The 20805-nt window shown below is 39.4% G+C and overlaps 1 protein-coding gene and 1 long non-coding RNA gene across 8 annotated transcripts in view; one reads left to right on the top strand and one right to left on the bottom strand.

Moving 5' to 3' along the window:
* Nucleotides 1–20805, top strand: part of slc2a9l2 (solute carrier family 2 member 9, like 2) — a 153067-nt gene that overhangs the window by 70167 nt on the left and 62095 nt on the right. For all 7 annotated transcript variants that reach the window (XM_078948021.1, XM_011475092.4, XM_011475095.4 and 4 more), the window contains exons 10-11: nucleotides 1216–1317; nucleotides 1572–1647. In XM_078948021.1, the coding sequence (XP_078804147.1) occupies nucleotides 1216–1317; nucleotides 1572–1647 (178 nt within the window). The remainder of the gene's footprint in view (nucleotides 1–1215; nucleotides 1318–1571; nucleotides 1648–20805) is intronic.
* LOC144992319 (uncharacterized) overlaps nucleotides 1–20805 on the bottom strand; it is a 92319-nt gene that overhangs the window by 24343 nt on the left and 47171 nt on the right. The window lies entirely within an intron of this gene.

Genomic DNA, 20805 nt, shown 5'->3' with positions numbered 1-20805 from the left:
TTTCTTTGCAAAAATTGTTTGAACGCAATGCATTGTGGTCTATATTTGCCAATCTAGAGAGCATCGATGCACTCTGGTGAACGCACTGTATAGTAGGGGTGTTGGAAAAAATCATTTCGGCGATATATCACGATAGTTCGCTTGGCGATAATTGTATCAATTCAATTAAAAACACAACACTGTCAAAATGATATTTACTTAATTATTTATGAGCGTCCTTCAGCGTTTGACTTGTTTTCCACTTAAACCTCTAGCCAGTAGTTGGTAGCACCGCGCACTGAGCCTCTTTGAGAAACTCTACGCCGCACAAAACAACAAGATCTCAGTGAAACAGCTTGTTTTGTTGTTATGAGGCATGCACTACTTGGTTTTTCCTTAGGATGGGTACCAAACCGAATATCATATAAAAACGCAGATTACGGTGCTTTGTAGCGGGCGGGCTCAGATAAAAACAAGTAAAGCACCGTAATATCGTGATACGTACCTTATCGTGGGATGCGTATCAGGATACGTAATGTATCCCCAGACTCTTGCCAATACACACCCCTGCTATATAGTGCACTATGTTGTGAGTAGTGAAGGAATTCAGACACAACTCATGTCTATTCTAGACTGTGCTACTTCTTCTGCATTGCAGTCAGTATCAAATACTGATTCACACACCTGCAGTGCCCTCTAGCAGTTGTTAGTGGGAGAAAAAAAAACTGCCAAAGGGCAATCTGTTAGTGGGAAAATGATGAAAATGAGCCTATTTATGTTAAAAAATTATAAAAAAAAGTTGTATGTCAAATGTGTCAAAAAACTGTGACTTATACAGTACTGAAAATTGGAGGACAAGATGAAATACAGCTAACAACTGTAATATGAGATTTATAGCCCTGAATTGCCATTGACCACAGGGTTTATCTTAAACTTCAGTTGAAGAATGAAGTACCAACAAATTGTTAGTGGAACTTCATTCAAAGCAGAGGCCACGAAGATCCATCTATCCTTGTATTTCTAATAAAAGCTGAATAATGCTGCTGCTCTGAGATCATAAAAATCAAATCAGTCACTGTTTTTCCTTATTTAAACATTGTGGTTGACATGACAAAATAACAAACCTCTATATCAACTACTCAATTTTGTTTTAGCTGGTGCAATGATTTCATCATGCAGAAATATTACAATGCCCAGAAGCCATCTGAAATGATGCTGTTTTGTCCCCTCCTCCAGGGCCTGGTGATTGAGAGAATTGGGAGGAAGCCTCTCCTCATTTTTGGTTTTTCCTCCATGGCGGTGTTCTTCAGCTTACTCACAGTTTTCCTCTACTTCCAAGTAAGCTTTTTTTTTTATTTGAAATCTTTTGCATAACTTTTAATCTGCATATGCAGTGGGGTCACAGGGCACCAACAATATTTCCAAACCATTCAATAGAAAAAAAGATTCTGAGGAAAGTATTACTTTTATGTGAAGTGCTAATTTCAAACTTTTATGTATGGCTCATGGAAATAAAACTGATTTATTTCTGTTCAACAATAGAAACTAAAAGCTAGAATGTGCCTTTTAACTTAAAGCTGTTGTCATTTCAGAATAGTGTGGCATGGCTGCCCTACCTCAGTTACGTCTGTATCCTGGCTGTGATTGCGGCCTTCTGCTCTGGACCAGGTAAAACTGCTGCGTACAGTAAGACAAATAAATACTACGCAGATAGAAGATCCAATCTAACTAATCTAAATGACTTTTTAATTCAGAGAAACAGCTGTTGCTTGTTTCATGTGACTTTCCCAGTGCGCTCTGGAATAAACATCAAACTAGTGCATCACTGATCTTCTCTGAAAGCTGCATCGCTTCATTACCACACTACAATGAACCCATAAAGGATAATATATGCCATAACTCTGCAATTGCACATCGAAATGTTCCTATGTGTGCGCATTTCATTGGCCTTTTTGGGAGGATGCGACTTGTTTTGGTCAAGGTCGGTCATCTCTGTGACCACACACATCGTTTTGGAATAATTAGAACCCCAGGGAGGGCTCACCCTGCGAAGTGCTAAACCGCCCACAGGATGAGATGAGACCTTTTACTGTGATCACACGTGGAATAGAAGGTGAAGCACACTTAATTTCTCTCACCAGGGGGAAAAATACCGACACACACAAAGGAGCAGGTACGATGGCTGCTGCCCTCTGTCTAAACTCTGCAGCCATTAGGTTTCTCTCTCATTTGGAGTTCTGTTTCAATCGCTGAGGGACGAGAGATCGTTTCGCTGCTCAGTGATAATTTATGGCCTGTTGGAGATAATAAAGCATCTCTCTACAATGGCGAGAGAGGCATATTCACGGGAGGGATGGCCCCAGTGGTGCTTTGAGCCTTTGCGTGGATAAATGAAGAGCAAAATTTCCTCTGAAGTTGCTTCACCAGGGAATCATGGCCCAGATATTTCACAGTTGGACAAAAAGACAAAGTTTATGTTTCCTTTTGAAAAGAAGCAGTATAAAAATCAAAACCTTTTTTTTTCTGTTTGACACGCCAAAGGGTGTGAAGGATGTTTGTCTTCTGCTCCTTTTGTCTTACTTGTCTCAGTTTCTTCTTAAATTTCATTTTTAAAAATCAAGATTTCATTTTATACATTCTTATGAATGTTGTTCAGGAATATTTATTGTTTAAAGCACTCTTTTTTTTAATTTTTATCTGTGGCTTGTTGCAATCCCACATGTCTGGACTGTCCCATGAAAAAGGTTTTGATTTTTTGTTGTATTTATTTATTTCTCAGAAACGATCCTTCAAGTTAAAATATCTTTACATATTTTTTTGAATTAAGGCTTTTATTTTTAGTTATATTTATTTCTCAGAATCAATCCTTTAAGTTAATACCTCATAATTTTTGGAATTAAGTTGTTTTTATAAACCCTTTGATGGGACCACAAAAAGCAATATACTTTTTATGGGATATAAATAATATCAATTATGATACATTTGGCAGGGTCTTGCTCACAGCAATGTTAGTTTAGGATGGAAAAATGTTGAAATGAATTTTCAGGAGAAAAGTATTTTATTTACCCATTGTCTCAAATTTGATTCACAAATTATTTGCATAGAGTAACTGTATTATACAGAATCAATTATCAGCAAATTATCAGCCCATTCAATCAAAGCAGCAACAAAAAAAGAAAAAAGAAAAAAAATTTCAAAAGATGGCCTGTTCTCACCATAAAGATTTGGAAAGTAGATAAACTTTTTCCCCCAAAAGTGTTTTTATGATTCAAGGAAACAGCCATTTTAAAATGAGCAGGAAAAGCCTTTCTGCTGCCCCAAGTGGAAGGATGATGCACTACAGAGTAGAGAAAAAGTAGAAAAAGTTAAATGAAATAGGTTTTAATGAAAATTGTTGCCCCAGCATCTTTCATTTGCATTCTGCCTGCCCCTGCAGATGTTTTTATCCTGTTAAAATGAGTTATTCTCACAATCATATCCTAATTTCCTTCTTTTACATCCTGAAATATTCTTTCTGGTTTGTTATACTTATGCTGACTGTATGTGAGGGAATCTTGCATCAGCATTCCCTCAAGCCCCTTAAATTTCATGCATTCTGTTTGTTTTAAAGTTGCTCAACATATGATAATGATAATTATTATCTGTGTGCTATCTAGCAAAGTTATTATTTGAAAATATTTCCAGGAATAATGCAACAGTTTGTAGATATTCAATTTGTGGTTACAAGGAGGGTAATTAACTTTCTATACCAATTGCCCTGAGCAAGATATGTGAAAAAAAATAGAGCGGGTTTTGTTTAATTAATACTGGCAAAGTAAACATGTGCATATGTTGTTGTTAGTTATGATCAAAGCATCTAAAGAGTTCACTCATATAAAAAAATGGGGAAAAGAGATGAGAGACAAATGTAAAACTTTTTGGTTTTTTGAGCATCCTCGTCAAAGTTTGATTAAGAAGTATGCTTTGTAATACCTCAAAATAAAAGTTATTATCAATTCAATGGGTTGTCGTTAAATAACTATTTTTTTAAAGAAAATAAAAGCAGAGTGATCAAGTTTCAGAGAACAATTTTCTTTCATTGTGTTTTAAAGTGGAGTCTCACAGTGATATTCACCTTCTATACTCAGTAAGGCAAGGCGGATTTATTTATACAGCACCTTTCATCCATATGAGCAAATGAAAAGGCTTTAAGGGGTCATGGAAAAGCAACAACAACATAAAGAAACAAAAACTTGAAACGAAACAAAAGAAAAAGAAAGTAAAGAAAGAAAAAGGAAGAAAAAGCACAAAGCTGTCAAGAAGCACATTTTTAACACAGAAGCCCTGCTGGGTTTCTATGCTTGAAGTTGACTAGAAATACTGTATACTTTGGCCCCAAACCATGAATGATTGAAAAAAGCAAAAAAAAAGCACTTTAAAATCTGTCCTGTGGTGACTGAGAGGCCGAATTCTTACATACAAATATGTTAAGGAACATGATGATAAATGGGAACAAAAACAAATCAATACTTCTCTGCAATCATGCGTTGCCTAATTCAATTTTAATTTTTGCTAAACTTCTATATGTTCTATATGTTTCTCTAAATTAATAATTATAATTAATAATTATCCTAAGTTTGATAGGTAATGACCATTGTATGAATGTGTAACTAAGGATTGTAATGTTTTTGTGAATTATTCTTATTTGATTGCTTGAAATAAAGCATTTCAAATCAAATAAAAAAAAATACATTTCAAATTTGAAGAATTTATAACCTTGATTGTGTGCAATTTTTATTTGTCAAAGAAGCATCTAAAATTTGATCTGTGAAAAAACTTTGTGCATTTCTGTTTCTGGCTGAAATATTTACAACAAAGTATAAGCAAATGATGGTAAATCCTTCAGGTTTTCATTGGTGTCTTTATGAACCTTTACATTCTTTAATAGGACTGCAAAAATGTTGACATTACATTTCTAGGTTTTAAAATGTGATACAAATAATAATATTAATAATAATAATGATAATGATAATGACACTTTAAAGACACTCATTTGAGTGGTAGGATAAATCAGAGCAAACGAACTGGTTAACAAACCTCTAGTTTGACAGTAAAATTAACCTTTTACTGAGGATTTTTGAATGATAGTAGTAACTGTGTTCATCAAACATTATCAGCGATGGTACAAAATAAACAACTATAAATTATTTATGCTATGTCATAAACTATATTCAATACCTACTTTATTCCATTATACAGAGTGCTCTGTGCATTGCAGGTTTTTTTCTCTGACAGGATATGTGTACAAAATCATAAGAGACATTTAACAATTTATACATCTTTTTAAATTAATGTTATTTCTTTTTCACAATTCATAACTTCTGTTAACTAAATTAGTTTGTAATGAGTTGTCAGCCCCTATTTATGTGCATACAGTATAAAGTCTGCTTACTGAGCAAATATGACCACACCTCTTGGGTGACACTGGATTGAAAGTTTGTGCTTCCAACATTTGCTGCCCCTGGAACACAACACATTCAGTCCAGCCATAAAGTGCCAATGTTTATTTGATTTTTTACCACTGACCACAAACCTGGTATGTGCTGGTCAGTGGAGCAGTATCTTTTAATGGCTATAAATTGTCACACATCTCTGACCAAACTGAACGGGCCTTATTTTCATTCAAACACACCTGTCAAGTTGTTGTAAATGCTGCTCTGTCCTGTGGCAGCAGTGGGTGCATGCTGTGAAAATGTAATTGTGCTGGTGGGAAGATAAGGTACTCACTTGAGCCATCATGTTGCGATGAGCCACCCAGGGGTTGCAAGATGGGCCATATACGTCTCCTTCCCCACAACAGCTGAGAGCCAGTAGCTCTAGGCAAGAAATGTATGACAGTTTTTTTTACCTGTACATGGATTTTAGGGAGTCAGATGATTGGCGTGTAGAAAAGCTGCCTGTAAAAGTGAAATGCATTTGCTGACAATGCAGCAGAGCTGGTGTGGGTCTCTATGTGAGCAGATATGTCTAGGCAAGCTTAATTGGGTCCCTTTGATCGTCCGCCCCTGTACCCAGAAGTGACTGCATGGATTTGTGAGAGAGCAGCCATAAAGGCAGTTGAACAGACTTCAGAGAAGTTGAAATTTTTTTGTTCTGTAAAATTTCAAGTTTTTCTCCTGAATAGGCTAAATCACAGGATTATAAAGTAAAAAAAATGCATAAAGTTATCTTTTAGAGAAAATAAAAAAGAAAAAAAATTCAAATATTGTCCTCCTGTTAAAGGAAAATGACAGTGTGGTGGACCAAAAAGCGGAACTGGAAATTATGCAACGAGTCTACACATCCATAATATTTAGCCTATTTAGTCAAAAAATATATTTTTATATCCTATCACTGTGTTTCTTAAAATGGCAAAAAAGTACATTCTGCTTCGTTTTTGGATTTCTGTGCATTTAGATGTTTAAAGAGATTGAAATTGTTTGTAGTTTGATAAAAACCTTTGTGAAAAAGGATCTAATTGATGCACCAATGCTGTTGAGTAAAAGTCTAAAGATTTGTTGAAAAAGTGTCATCTTCAGATATGGTGAAAGTTTTAGGACTGAAGCAGGTCAAGATTTGTTTTTGTTTTTTTGGTCAAAAATATGTGGTTCTGAGTTTGAGAAGGAGCAGTAATCTGAGGAAGAGAGGGAAAATAACTTAGTAGGTCATTTGACTCTAGATCAGTCGTACAGAAAACACCCTATGTTGTGTGATCATTGTATGGACCGTGGAGCTGTTAAACAAATAATGTCATATAAAAACATGACACTTCCTACATTTTTCAGAAGCGACTTCACAAATAACTTATGATTACTTGTTGAACTTTATAAAATACCTGAAGCATACCTTAAACACACAAAAATCAAAACACAAGAGTAACACAACCTAAGCCGAACAGAAGAAATGTACACCAATCACACAGATCCTCTTGAGTTTTTTGAATTCCTATTCTGTTGATTTCATTTATTTTTTAAGATTCGATTGCTGGTTTAGTTTATTTTGTGCTAATTATATGTTTTTGGTTTTTTTACCCCTTTGTCCTTTTTTGTGGTATTCTTTTCATTTTGTTGCACACACCTGGTTTGTGTTTCAATCACCGCAGAGGCTCCTCCTTTCTCAGTCAATTGAAATCCCCCAGGTCTTGGTTTGTGCTTGCTCCCAATGATTTTTTTGTTTTTCTTTGTGGTTAAGCTTCCATGATGCCTTTGAGTCATTGCATTCAATATCTGTGTTTATTCTTATCCAACAGTGCTTTGGATTTTTTGTAAGTTTGTTAAACTATTTTTGTTGACTTCCATTAGGATACGTGTAATTTGCCTGCATTTATATTGGCTAGAAGACATAAAGGTGATTATGTATTTTTTTTAAAGCAAATCATTGAAAAGAATGTCTGTGTGTCTCTGTGAGACATTAGAGACTGCCTCATTCCAAGGCTGCTCAAACTCTGTTTTTGTGTCAAAGTGCATCTTTTGTTGCATCCATTAGTGCTCAAACTATATTTTCTTTATAAAAAGGTAAAAATTAAGATACTCTTCACAATAAAATCATCTTCAGGAGCAGAGGTAAGGTCTTGGTTATAAAAAATTAGTGAGGAAAGCTTCTTTGTCTTTGCTTTTCCTCCTCCCGTTACATTATGAAGAACTTGATCACTTCTATGATCTGTAAGGGCAGGAATTGTAATTTGCAGATCTTGTTTTTGTTTTGTTTCCTTGCTCTTATGGAGAACTTCTTAATTTTGCTCCCTCTGAAAGGAGAATTAAAAACTGCCTTTAGCCTCGTTGACATTTCCTTAAAAGGTTTATACGACTTCTGCAGTGCACCGGCAGTTTAGGAAACAACATAAATTTATCATTTTTCTTGTAAAAATTTGGAAGAACTTATACTGACTACTTTTTATAATTATCACGATCTCTCTGTTGGCAAGAATGTGCTAATGAAAATGTAAAATCTATTGGAAAGGGTCTGATCTAGGTTTCTCTGATGCCACTTCCACACCGGGCATGTGATGCGTGTTCAAGAACACGTTAAATGGGTCTTCTTGAATGCGTGTTTAGCATAGTGTTCACACTGGACTTTACCTGATACTTGCGCATGTACTCACAGTTGGAATAAGCGTGCTGCAAAATGTTGAAAACGGGCAAATCTTGCAAATCTAGCTCCAGGCTTTATCTTTCACAGCTTTATTGCGATATACAAAAGACTTGGTGTCATTCATTATTATTATTAATTATTAATTTCTCCTCCATGATAGCTTATCAATTGGTTGGTACTGCTGTGTTTGAAAAAGAAGGTTCACCAATACGTCACTACCAACTGCTTTAACTTTTTTTTTTTTTTTTTTTTTTTTTTTTTTAACTTGCCCTGTCCAACAGCTGGGCAGTCAGATGAGAGCTGAGGGCCTCTTGGGTTGGACATATTTTACTTTAACAAGAGGGGTTATTAATCTTCAGACAAACCAAAGGTATGTCTGAATAAACCCCTTTTGTAATTGAGGCCAAACTTTATTAATTTCAAACATGTCTGAAAATCTTTGGTGTTGGACCGGACGGAAAAGGAAAGAGGGGAAGAAGAGAGAGGGACGTTAGAGAGAGGGGGGGTAGGGGGTGATAATAGGAGGGGAAGGGGGATAAGACCATGAAGCAGCATAAAGCAACAAGTTTGGTTGTTAATCATTATGGTAAGGTTTAAATGTAAAAAAAAAAAAAAAAAAAAAAGGGCGGAGCCTGTCCACACACACACTCAAATGTTATAAACACACCTGTTAGTTGCAAAAATGTCCACCTGTCGACATGTACACAAAACAGATAGTGTTCACACGCATACTTATGCCTTAAAACCAACTAGTGTGAAATATTTCAGTCATTCAGTCTGTTGAGCTAACACCTGTGCTCAGGTGAGTGTTTATGTTCTTCTAAAATGGATGGTGGAACGTGAAAAGAAGGAGGGAGAGTGCCCAGCCATCCCCACCCCAAGACCCCCACCGCACCAGCAGCGGCAGCCGGAATCCCCCCAACGCCACACGGGAACCGGCAGGGAACAACCGCCGCCCGGGCGACCAAGCCCGCCACCCAGGCCAGGGCCAGCAGGGCCGCCGCAAGGCCCCCAGAGCCAGAGAGCAGGGAGGCACGGAGGGAAAGAGGGCGCCGCCCCAGCCCAACCAGGAGAGCAGCCCCCCCGCCGCGCCGGGAGAACCCAACGCAGGGCCCCACCGGAGAAGGACGCCCACAGCCCCAGACGAGCACCCCACCACCACCCAGGAGTTCCGGGCATCCCCCCGCCCCAACCCCAGGTACGAGCCAGGACCCCCCAAGGGAGACCCACTCCGCACTCCAGGCAGCCATCCGCCCGGCCCACGGTTGGTCCAGGGAGGAGCGAGGCAGGGGCCCGCCGCCCCCGCCCAGGAGGGGGGAACCCCGGGGAAAAAAGAGGGCCCACAAGGGGTGTTGTAAATATGGCCCGACCAGGCTCGGCCACAGTTGGAAATTTGGCGGGGCCCAGCACTCAGGAGCAAGGACCAGAACCCACCCCCCAGGGACATGAACACCCCCGGCTCAGATGTAATGTGAACCCCCCCACCGCGCGGAGAGAGCACCGCCGGGCCCAGGAAGCCGGCACCCCGGGGACACAGCCGCCGTTGCAAAGGGGCCCGTACCCCCCACCAGGGAAGAGGCAGGAGACAGATGGTCCTAGGTCCCACCTTCCTTGCAAAATGTGTGTGCGTGTATGTGTGTTTGAGAGAGTGTGTGTGTACATGTGTGTGTGTTTATGTTGGGATGTATATATTGAGGGGGGGGGGGGTGTGTACTAAGGGGGGTGCGGTTAAAATTGGCGGGTAGGGCACTAAGGGGACATCTCCTGATTACTCACAGTGACGTCCCCTCACCCTCCCCACCAAGGGGCCCTAAATGTCTAAGGTGCGGTTAAAATTGGCGGGTAGGGTGCTAGGAGGACATCCGCTGCTTGCTGGCAGTGATGTCCAAGCACCCCCCCTACCAAGGGCCCTACATGTCTAAGGTGCAAATAAAACCGATAGAGGGGGGGCCCACTCCATACGGCAACCACAGGAGGGGGGCCACTGCCTAGTAAACCCCCCCCCCCCCAAGGCTCATCGCAGGCTAAGCCCCCCACCCCCTCACCCTATTATGAGGTTATATGAGGAAGGGGGTAAGTTGGGGACAGATGATAGACTGTCCCCCGGTGGTCAAACAGCCCCCCCCCCCGCCCCCCCCCCCCCCCCAGCAAGGGGGCCAGGCCCACCCCGCCCCGGGGCCCCACCCCCGGAGGCGCAGACACCCCAGGCCCAGCACCACCACCCCCACACAGAGAGAGGTGAGCCAGAAAGCGCCGTCCCCCCCCCCGGAGCAAGCCCCGGCCCCCACCCCCAAACGCCGGCCCTAGAAGAGCTCTGGTCAGGCCTCGACGGGACCGAGGCAGCCAACCGGCCGGGGAAACCGCCGATGGCCTCAGCGGAGACCCCGACCTGTCAACCCCCCCTGCCCCGTACCAATAGTGCCCCCCCCCTCCCCCAGAATGCCCCCCCACAGGACAGGGCCAACAAGACCCCCACCCCACCCCACCCCCAGACCCCGCAGCCGAAGCGGATGACACCCAGAGCGACCCAAGAGGGTTGTCCCGTCCCGCCCCAGAGCCAGGGAAGGGCCGATCCCAGCCCCAGGTGTAGACGGGAAGCCCATCCAGCGCCGCTGCCCCCCCCCGAGCAGCGCCCCCCGCCAACCCCCCCCCAGCACAGGCAAAGGGACCACCCCCCCAAGCCAAGCCAGACCACCACCCCACCCCCCCACCACGCACCCCCACACCCAAGCCCAGAGGACCACGCAGCGCCCCAGGCCGCCCCACCCAGGCGCCGGACCCGACCCCCCGACCAACGGAGCCCCCACCACCCCCGGCCAGGCACCGGAGGCCCCGACCCCCACCCCGGCCCACGGCAGAAGGGCAAGGAGCAGCGACGACCATGCCCCCCCCACCCCCTAAGTCACGGATTTAGCTATGGGAGACCAGAGAGACCGAATTCTTTCAAAGTTACTTGAACTTTGGGCTGACATTTTTTCCAAGCTGATATGATCAAGCAGCAGATTTCTGTGTTGACTTATATTTATATTTTTTTTTGCTTTTCCAATTTATTAAAATAGTTTTTTTAGCAATGCAAAGAGTTATGAAAATGATAGAGCCTAATCCTCCTTCTACATCGATGGCACTCATGTCACCAAGCACACAAAGTGACGGTGAAGCTGTGATTGAAACCTTAAGCCAGACTGATAGATCGGCACATACCTGCTGCCAGAGAGCCTGGACAGGCGTGCAGAACCATAGTGCATGCATGTAATTGTCGGGTAGATTACTGTCACAGTGCTGACAAATGTCTGAGTTACTGAGACCCATCTTGAACATCCTCTGTCCAGTGTAGTAAATTCTGTGAAGAGTTTTGAAATGGATTAGCTGCAGATTTGGACTTTTTGTCATTTTAAAGGTGTTTAGACAAAGTTCTGACCAAAAACTTTCATCTGTGCTGATGCTCAAATCCGCATCCCATTTTGTTGTCGGAAGTGAAATATTGTTATCTAAATTACATAAAAGTTTGTATATTTTGGAGAGAGTTTTATTCATTGAGAAATTGATCAGAGTGGTAACTACATCTGGTAGCTTTAAATCGTTGTCTCTGTATTTAAACTTTTTAGTAATAATTGATTTAAGTTGCTGATATTCCAAGAAGTTATACATTCCATGTTTGTCTTGAAGTTCCTGGGGAGTTATGAATCTTCTATCAATAATTATGTGCTCTAGTTGTTTTATGCCCCCTGCTTGCCAAGCTGGGAAGTGGATAATTTTTTTGTTTATGAGGATGTCTGGGTTGTTCCAGATGGGTGTCATTTTGCACGGTTGAATTGATGATTTTGATATTTTGAGAAATTCCCACCAGGCTGTTAAAGTGGCATTTATATTAATACTTTTGAAACAATCCTGTTTTTTAACTATTTGACTAATAAATGGAAGATCTGACAGGTTGATCTTTCCACATAACGCCTGTTCCAAGTCTAACCATGAGTTGGTTTCTGGATTATATTTTAACCATTTTAAGATGTATTGTAATCTATTTGCAAGAAAGTAATTGTGGAAGTTAGGTAATTCTAATCCTCCACAGCTTTTTGCAGATTTAAAAGTTTTCATTGAGAAGAGATAATTAACTTTGGGTAAGATTTTCATTTTAACCGTGGCTACCTTGCCCATAAGGGACAAAGGCAGGTTGGTCCAGCGTGTTAGATCGTCCTGTATGTTTTTCAGTAATGGGGTGTAGTTTAGCTGCACCAGTTCTGATATTTTGGGGGAAAAATAAATACCTAGATATTTTATATTGCCTGATTTAACTGGTATTGTGAGTCCTTGCTCCGCATTACTGTTCAGTGGTAATAAAACAGATTTATTCCAATTAATGGAATAGTCTGATATAGAAGAGAATTCATTAATGATTGTTGCCGTTTCATTTACAGAATGTATATTACTTAAAAACAGTAATATGTCATCTGCATAGAGACTAATTTTATGATGGCTGTGTTTGGTTTTAATTCCTTTAATACTCTCATTCTGTCTTATTGCTGCAGCTAGAGGCTCGATAAATATTGCAAAAAGAGAGGGGGAGAGTGGACAACCCTGTCTAGTTCCTCTTCCAAGAAAAAACCTGTTGGAAGTCTGTTTATTAGTTCTAACTGATGCATTGGGGTTGTGATATAATATTTTGATCCAATTGATGAATGATTCTCCAAACCCAAACTTATGGAGGGCAGCAATGAGGAACTTCCAATTTACTCTATCAAAGGCTTTTTCAGCATCCAGTGATAGTATAGTCATTTCCTGGTTTTTGATGGTGGCAAAGTCTATTATGTTAACGAGTCTGCGGACATTGTCATCCGAGTGTCTGCCTTTGATGAATCCAGTTTGATCAAAGTCAATTATGTGAGGAGTGACTTTTTCTATTCTCTGTGCTAGTGCTTTGCAGATAATTTTTACATCTGCATTAATTAAAGAAATGGGGCGATAGCTTGAAGGACTCGTGGGGTCTTTATCTGGTTTTAGAAGAAGGATAATGTTGGCAGAGTTCATGTTAGGTGGTAGAGATTGGCTTTCATTGATAAATTTTACCGTTTTATAAAACGTTGGTGCCAGTTGTTCCCAGAATTCCTTATAAAACTCTGCAGGAAAGCCGTCAGGCCCTGGTGCTTTACCATTAGGCATAAGTAACAGAGCTTCATGAAGCTCAGACAACGAGAGCGGAGAGTCTAAATTTGTGATTTGATCTTCGTTTAACTTGGGCAGGTTTATATTGTTGAGAAATGAGTTGATGCTTTGTTCTGATGGATTGATCTGTGGAGTGTATAAGTTTTGATAAAATTTATAACGTTTGTTCACCCTAATTTGGTTTGTATATGAGCATCTATAAAAAAAAAAAAAAAAAAAAAAAAAAAAAAAAAGGCACACACATTGTTAAAAATATTACTATTTTTCGTTTTTTCAGTCTTATATGTGTGTTTGATATTAACAATTGTTTATTGTGCAAGTAAGTGACTGTGAATGTCTGTAAATTGAAAAATGTACAATAAAGTTTGTTAAAAAAAAAAAAAAAAAAAGTTTTGATAAAAGTCTTTAAACGCATTATTAATTTTTACCGGGTCATGGGTGACATTCCCTGTTTGGTCCATAATCGAAGTGATTGTTGATTTTTCTTTATTAATTTTAAGCTGATTAGCTAGAAATTTGCCAGATTTATTTGAGTTTTCATATCTTTCCAGTCGAAGCCTTTGTATCTGGAATTGTGTTTGTTTATTGATGATGTCATTTAACTGCAGCTTTAAATTTTTCAGGTCCCCCAGTATGTGTTCCTGTGCAGAAGCATTATAAGCAGTATCCAGAGTTTTTATTTTATTTCCTAATTCTAATAAATCTGCTTTCTCCTTGCGTTTTTTATGCGTTGAATAAGAGATGATTTTCCCTCTCATGACTGCTTTTGCTGCTTCCCAAAGAATACTTGGTGATATTTCAGAAGTATCGTTGAATTCTAAGAAGGTTGCCCACTCTTTTTTAAAGAATTCAATAAATTCCTGGTCTTTTAACAGAGATGTATCAAACCTCCAGGTTGAACCCGAGGGTCTGGGTACTTCCCTTGAAATAGTAACAGAAACTGGTGCATGGTCACTGATAATAATTGGATGAATGTTGGAACTTTTAATTTCTTTCAAAAGGGAGTTACTGACTAATAAATAATCTAAACGAGATTGTGAATGGTGAACTGGAGAAAAAAAGGTGAACCCCTTAGTGCTTGGATGACATGAGCGCCAAGCGTCGCAGAGACCCAGATCATTCATGTACTGCTTTAGAATACTTGCAGACTGCCATGTACGCTGGTTTGCTGCTGTGCTGAGTCTGTCAAGTTCAGGGTCCAAAACAAGGTTGACGTCTCCTCCTATAATGATTGTGGAGTCAGAGTGAACTGAGAGTGAGGTGAAGAATCTGTGAAAGAAGGAAGATTCGTCAAAATTAGGACCGTATACACTCGCTATACAAAAGTCCTTGTTCTGAATGGATATATTAATGATTACAAATCTGCCTTCTGGGTCAGTAACTGTATCCTTATGAGTAAATGTAACATTTTTATTAATCAAAACTGCAACCCCTCTTTGTTTGGAGTTGAAACTGGCAGAATACATAGCTGGATACTGGGAACAGCACAGGAGATGACCAGCTGATAAAGATAAATGGGTCTCCTGCAGCAGAGCTATATCTGCTTTAAGATCATTCAGGTGATTTAACACTTTCAATCTCTTTGGCCCAGAACCAAGTCCACGCACATTCCAGCTAACGATGTTAAGACTGTTCATAGCTGTTCTAACCGGGAGAGTGCAAGGCTAAATAGTGCGTGTGCCCGTCCGTGTGCGCGTGCCCGCTGTGCGTACCTGCTACACTGACAAGCGCTATGCGTTGTGGGTGAACGTGTCTTAGCTGTGAGCTACATGTTGCGTGCGTCCTGTGTGAGCCTAAGTGAGGTTTTTGCAGTTTATCAACGTGTGTGTGCGGGATCGCGTGTGCATGCTCTTATGCGCGCTAGTATGCGCGCGCGCCCGTTCCGTGCATAAATAAATACTCACCGTGGTTGCGTTGACTTTACCTGATTCACATATGAGGACATGGGAAGGGGGGGGGGGGGGGGGAAGAGAAAAGAGAGAGGGAAAGAGAAAGAACAACAAAACAAAAACAACGAAACAACAACAGAAACATGAATGTGAGAGAAAGAAAAAACACTTTTCCTGAGAGGTGTGGATTATTGATGATCCGATTATTTCCTATTCAATTAAATAAGTTTGCGGGTTTCTTCTGGGCAGCGCAGATGTCAGTGCGCCTCTGAAAGCCTTCAGCACAGCCAGGGTGTTACTTCTGGGTCCCGGAACAGCTTGCCATTCACAAAAAGTTTATCAACGGCAACCACCGCGCGGGCTCCAGCAGACAGGTGCTTCCTCCTCAGCGGGAAGAGGATTTTCCGCCGGCGGAGGATCTCGCCTGGAAACTGATCATTCACGCTATAATGTGTGTCTTTCAGCTTTCGCCCTCTGCTTTTTACCTGCATCTTTTGTTTATAAACTGCTTTAACTTTTAACTCGCGTTCAATGGCTGGTTTTGTATCCGAAAAAAACTATTCGCTACACAAGTTTTGAATGTGGAAACCCTTTCACGCGCATTTACATGGTCGCTTGAACGCGTGTTTCCGAGCATGACAGGAAAACTGTGGGCATTCAAACTATTTCATGTTAATTGTCAAAAGGAATAGCTAATACAGAAAATCTATATCATGAACTAGAAGTGTAAAAGGAAAATGGATATATGAGGAAGATCAAAACTTTCCATTCATGAAGCTGAGAAAGACTACAAAGCTCCACTCCAACCATCTGTTTATTCATCTTTAACAGACAAAAATGTCTCCTGAAATGTTTTCTCACCTTTATTTCTCCTGCATTTTACTCTGCAGCAATTGTCAGTAAGCATACTTTTACCTGTAGGCTTTTCTTTTTTTTTTTTGCTTGTCTAAAATCTTTTGGGGTAAAAAAAAAAAAGATAAACCAAGAATTAGTGGCATTTATATTCTAATTTCCTACATGCCAGCTCAACAAAGTCGGACTGTCGCATAGTTAGTTCATTTTTAAAAGATGTTTTATTTGGATGAAAGACTTGGAATTTGTGTTTGTGGTATTGAAACCCACAGTGAATAAAATATTTCAACATCCACATTTAGATACCTTGGAACCAAAGAAAACTGTGCTTTATTATTTTTTTGTCTCTTTTGCAAAGAAAGCACTGTATATGTTCTCAAGCACACAACATTATTTTCATTTCATACTGTTTTTAGAAATGTATGCTGAATACAGCGGCAAGGTCTGTGTACAGCTCTGTTTATTCTCTCTCCATATTTCCAATAATGGTGTTAAGGTGACAGCAGGAAGATCTTTTGAAACAAACAAGTCATGTTTTTCCTAAATAGAAATGGAGCATATGAGGATTGATTCTCTATCAATTTTGGTGATATCGAGTTTGAAGCAAAGGGTTGGAAGTCATTCACACCTTGGGCATGGTTTGTGAGAATGTGGGATAATGTGTGAAGTCCTCCAGGCTGAACGTGTCAAGTAAGTGATAGAAAATGGGCCTGCGCACTTAGAGGATGAGGCGTCAAAAACATTAACCACCTGACCCACTGAGATTTCTGTGATGGCCACAGGCTACACAGTTTGTGACTCTAAAAGCTATCCGACTTTTCTTTGTGCTGCACTGTACTTTGGACGTGGCGTACACAACGCGAGAACAGGGATTTGAAGTGAGGCAGATTGTATTTTAAAGGTGAGGACAGAGGTAGTGAACATCCAAAACCAGCCACTGCTACAGGCAGAATATCTTATTTAAAGTCAGATTTTTGATGATAGTTTTGCTTTAAACGTTGACAAAGTTTCTTTGTCAATTACAGTGTGTCAATTTAAAATTAATGCATCAGTTTATGTTTTTTCCTATTTATCTTTGAAATTACCACAAGATGTTGCTGCTTTTTGTAACACAGCAAGATTTATCCTGGATTAAATTTAGATTTGTGGAGTTCTGTAGATGCCCTAAATAGGCTTCTAAAGAGAAACCAGTGTTAAAGACACACACAGACACTCAGCTGGGTGGCGTGGGTGGTGTCATGTTGTAAAAAGGGAAATAACAGAGCAAACAGTCAGGCAGGAATCTGAGCCCCCGTGCATTTGACAACCCCATGCGGTGCCTTGGTGGATAGGATTGAAATTGACAAATCGGTTGAGCACAACCCTTATTTAAGAGTCAGGAGTGCTTTTCCTCAGGCTCCTTTAAACAAGAAAAACTAGCAAAAATTGAAAAACATCCAGCTGTGCTGACAGAAATGGCTCATAATTACAAGAAACATTTAGTATGAGATGACAGCTGAACTATCTTATCAGGAAACAAATACATTCTGAAGGTTCTCATTGTGGCTGAGGTTTGAGAGCAGATCCAGCAGCCAGAATTGGTCAAAATCAATAAGGATTTAGGTTTGTTACAGCTTTAAAGATTTTCTTTTGTTTGTTTCAATTAACTCTTTAGAGATAAAATACTTGTTTTCTTTTTTCTTTTTTGACTTACAATTATTTACAGACAAAATACAAGCAGGCCACTTCAACTGTGTTCAGATATCTTGCGCTCAGGCGTTTCACGCAAGTTTTTAAGTCCGGTCTCTGGTTCTACGTTTAAAATGGGCATTCACTGGTCACTCACCGGAAGCTCAACCAGTTGAATTTTTGACTTCTGAATTGCAAAAACACGGAACTTTGACCCATAAGACTCAATCAGGCTCAATAGTGTGGCTAGTGTCCTTTTCAAAAAACAGAAGTGCTAACTCTTGTAGGTGTTATCACTAAGGAGAAATTAATAATTGCCTGTCCGGAATTATATGACATCAAGTCTTTCAAATATTTAAATAGAGCTATGACAGAAAAAGCCAGTTTGGCCATATGGCAGGTGCAAGTATTCTGGTTTATCTAATTACTTTGAAAAAACTTTGGCTGTTTCCAGTGTTCATTTGACAGCTTCTACCATGTAAAGTGTCTGTTCTGATACTAACTTAATGTCTATATTGCGTCCATCTTTTTGTTTATAAGGATTTTCTTGATAACGTTTCTTTGCGGGATATATCAGATGGGTTTTTTCAGACTTCTAGTATTGTTCCCAGAACCATCTGGCTCTGTTTTAAACAAACATGAAGGTAAAAAAAGAGACACTTTGGATAGAATGTAGGCATTTCTTACAGGAGATTGGATGAAACATCTGTAAAATCAGCCAGTTTATAATCAATCATATCAGCAAAGCTTACAGGTGGAGTTGAAGGTTCAGCTGCTGATTGTCGTCACACTTTTGTAGCACTGTAATAATTAAAAAGTTGCTAAATATTCGCAATACCTGCTTGGTGTCCCTCTTAGTGCGGCTTTATCAGGTAAAAAAGATCAATTTCATGTGTTCTCCTATTTCAGACTCAAATCCTAAACATCCTTAGCTCCTAAGATTTTCCTGGAGTCTTTTTTTCCGTTGTCATTTCACACATGCAAATCTAAAACTAATAAAGTTCCACAGAAGGAGTATTTTAGGCTCATTTCACAGATGCATAATTGAATGAGTTCACAGTCGTTCTTTCAGTTCAAAAATAAATATGTCTGCCTTGCTGTAAGCTTTATGACTTGCAGGTGTAATTACGTTCGGTAAGTTTATGTGACACAAAAGTCAGTTTATTTTTAATTACTTTATGTAACTGTAATAGAGCTGAAAAAAGTCTAGTGCATGGTGGGAAGTCAACTTTCCTCTTTATTTTGTCATACTGCATGTTGTTCTTAGGTTGCCCACTGTTGAAATGTGTGATTTGTGAGCCTTTCTGTGCAAGTTTGAGAGTAATCTGATCAATGCAGGGGATAACTGAGAAGGTCTCAGTGCCAGTGGATGCACATTAACTCTGCTCTCCTTACTTTAAGGAAATGATAGCATTGATCTCTTGAAAAAAGAGAGCACTTACAGAGCTTCTAAAAAGAATTACGTTAATGTTTTTAGGATGAATCAACTCTAAATGTTTAGAAATTGTTTAGGCTTCGTTTTTCTAACAGTGTGTCAAAGATTCTCACAATAAATATATAAAATAAGTCCTTTGAGCTAATCACATAGACATTTTTATCATTGACAGTGAGAATTTATTGAGTTTTTACTAAGGCCAACTTCTGCTGACACATTTCTTTATGTTGGTCAGAAATAAATACACCTGATGCAGTTCTGCTATTGTTGAGAAAAATGTAAATGGCATTCTTTTGTGCACTCTACAGAAGCTGTGTGGGGCTGATTATGAAAAAGCATCTGCAGCAGTCACAGTGTATTATGATAAAAGGAAAATACTTGTTCGCTGTCATTTTAAGGTGAACCTGTCATTGTTCTGATGGTCAATGAATGTGTAACAAAAGAAAATGGCTAATTCTAAACCACTGTAAACCATGAAATACAAACAACTAAGGCTGCTTCTTGTGTGCATTTTGTTTGTTTTTCTTAATATGATTATCTTAACACTTTGGTTAACCCCTGTACATTTATTAAGTTAGGACATCTATGACTTTAGAATATTTTAAAATAGTTCGTTTTAAAAAGCAATGTTTGGCTATTAATGTTTATTATTACAAAACAACGTCACAAATCTGTTTACAAACGATAATTAGGTTCCTATTTTTATTTTTTATTTTATTATACTGTATTTATCCCACAATGGGAAATTTGTTCTCCCCATTTGACCCATCCCCTGGGGGAGCGGTGAGCGGGAATGCAGCCTGACCAGGCTCAGGAGGTATTAGAGTTAAGGGTCTTGCCCAAGGGCCCTCACTGGGTGATGTTAATTGTTCGCCATTGATATGGTAATTGCCCCATTGTTCATTCCCCTCCGGGAATCGTACCCTGGTATCCTGCATTGTAGTCTCTATATTTTATTGTTAAAAAACTCAACCATGATTTTGAAATAATATGTATATATATATATTTGTGAAAATATAGTCAAAAGGGGAGAAACCTCAAAAACAATTGAACTTCAAAAAATAGTCAAAAATCTAAGGTTAAAGCTAAAACTCTAAGACAAAGTCAGAATAATAATGTGCGAAATTTAATATACTATAGATATATTTTCATTATAAAATTGAAAACTCTCACTTAAATTTACAACATGGGCCACAGTTCTGACTTTTTCTTTGTTAGAATTTTTTTTTAATAAATTAAAGCAAGTAGTTGGACTTTCCCACATTATTTTTGTCAGTTCCTGATCAGTATCAGAATCAGAATCTTTTTTTTTGTCATTATGAAGTGCACAACGACATTATTTCAATTTTATTATAAAAATATTCTGATTCTGATGCGCCATACCAGAAAAAGGTAATTTAATAGTTGTCATTTTTTAGACAGATGACTATGTGTCAATTTCTTGCATTGAATTACATGCATAAAATACTTAAAAATGGTTTGCACTAAGGTTTCTTGTCTGAAGCCTTGGGAAACATAAAACATGAAATGTTGTTAAAACCGCTTTTCAATATTCAAAAAAAAGGGCAAAGGTGATAAAACACTAATTTAAAACAAATAATAAAAACTGGATCAAAACTAAGCAACTACCCAGATTTATGTAACAAATCATCATGTATATTTACAAGGCCAATGGAAACATCACGGAATCACATTTTTTAAGATAACAGATTT

The sequence above is a fragment of the Oryzias latipes genome, chromosome 5 (genome assembly GCF_053564925.1).
Source record: "Oryzias latipes strain Hd-rR chromosome 5, Olatipes_Hd-rR_3.1".
Classification (NCBI taxonomy): Eukaryota; Metazoa; Chordata; class Actinopteri; order Beloniformes; family Adrianichthyidae; genus Oryzias; species Oryzias latipes.
The sequence above is the reverse complement of the archived record's forward strand: the minus strand, read 5'-3'. Positions and strand labels throughout refer to the sequence as shown.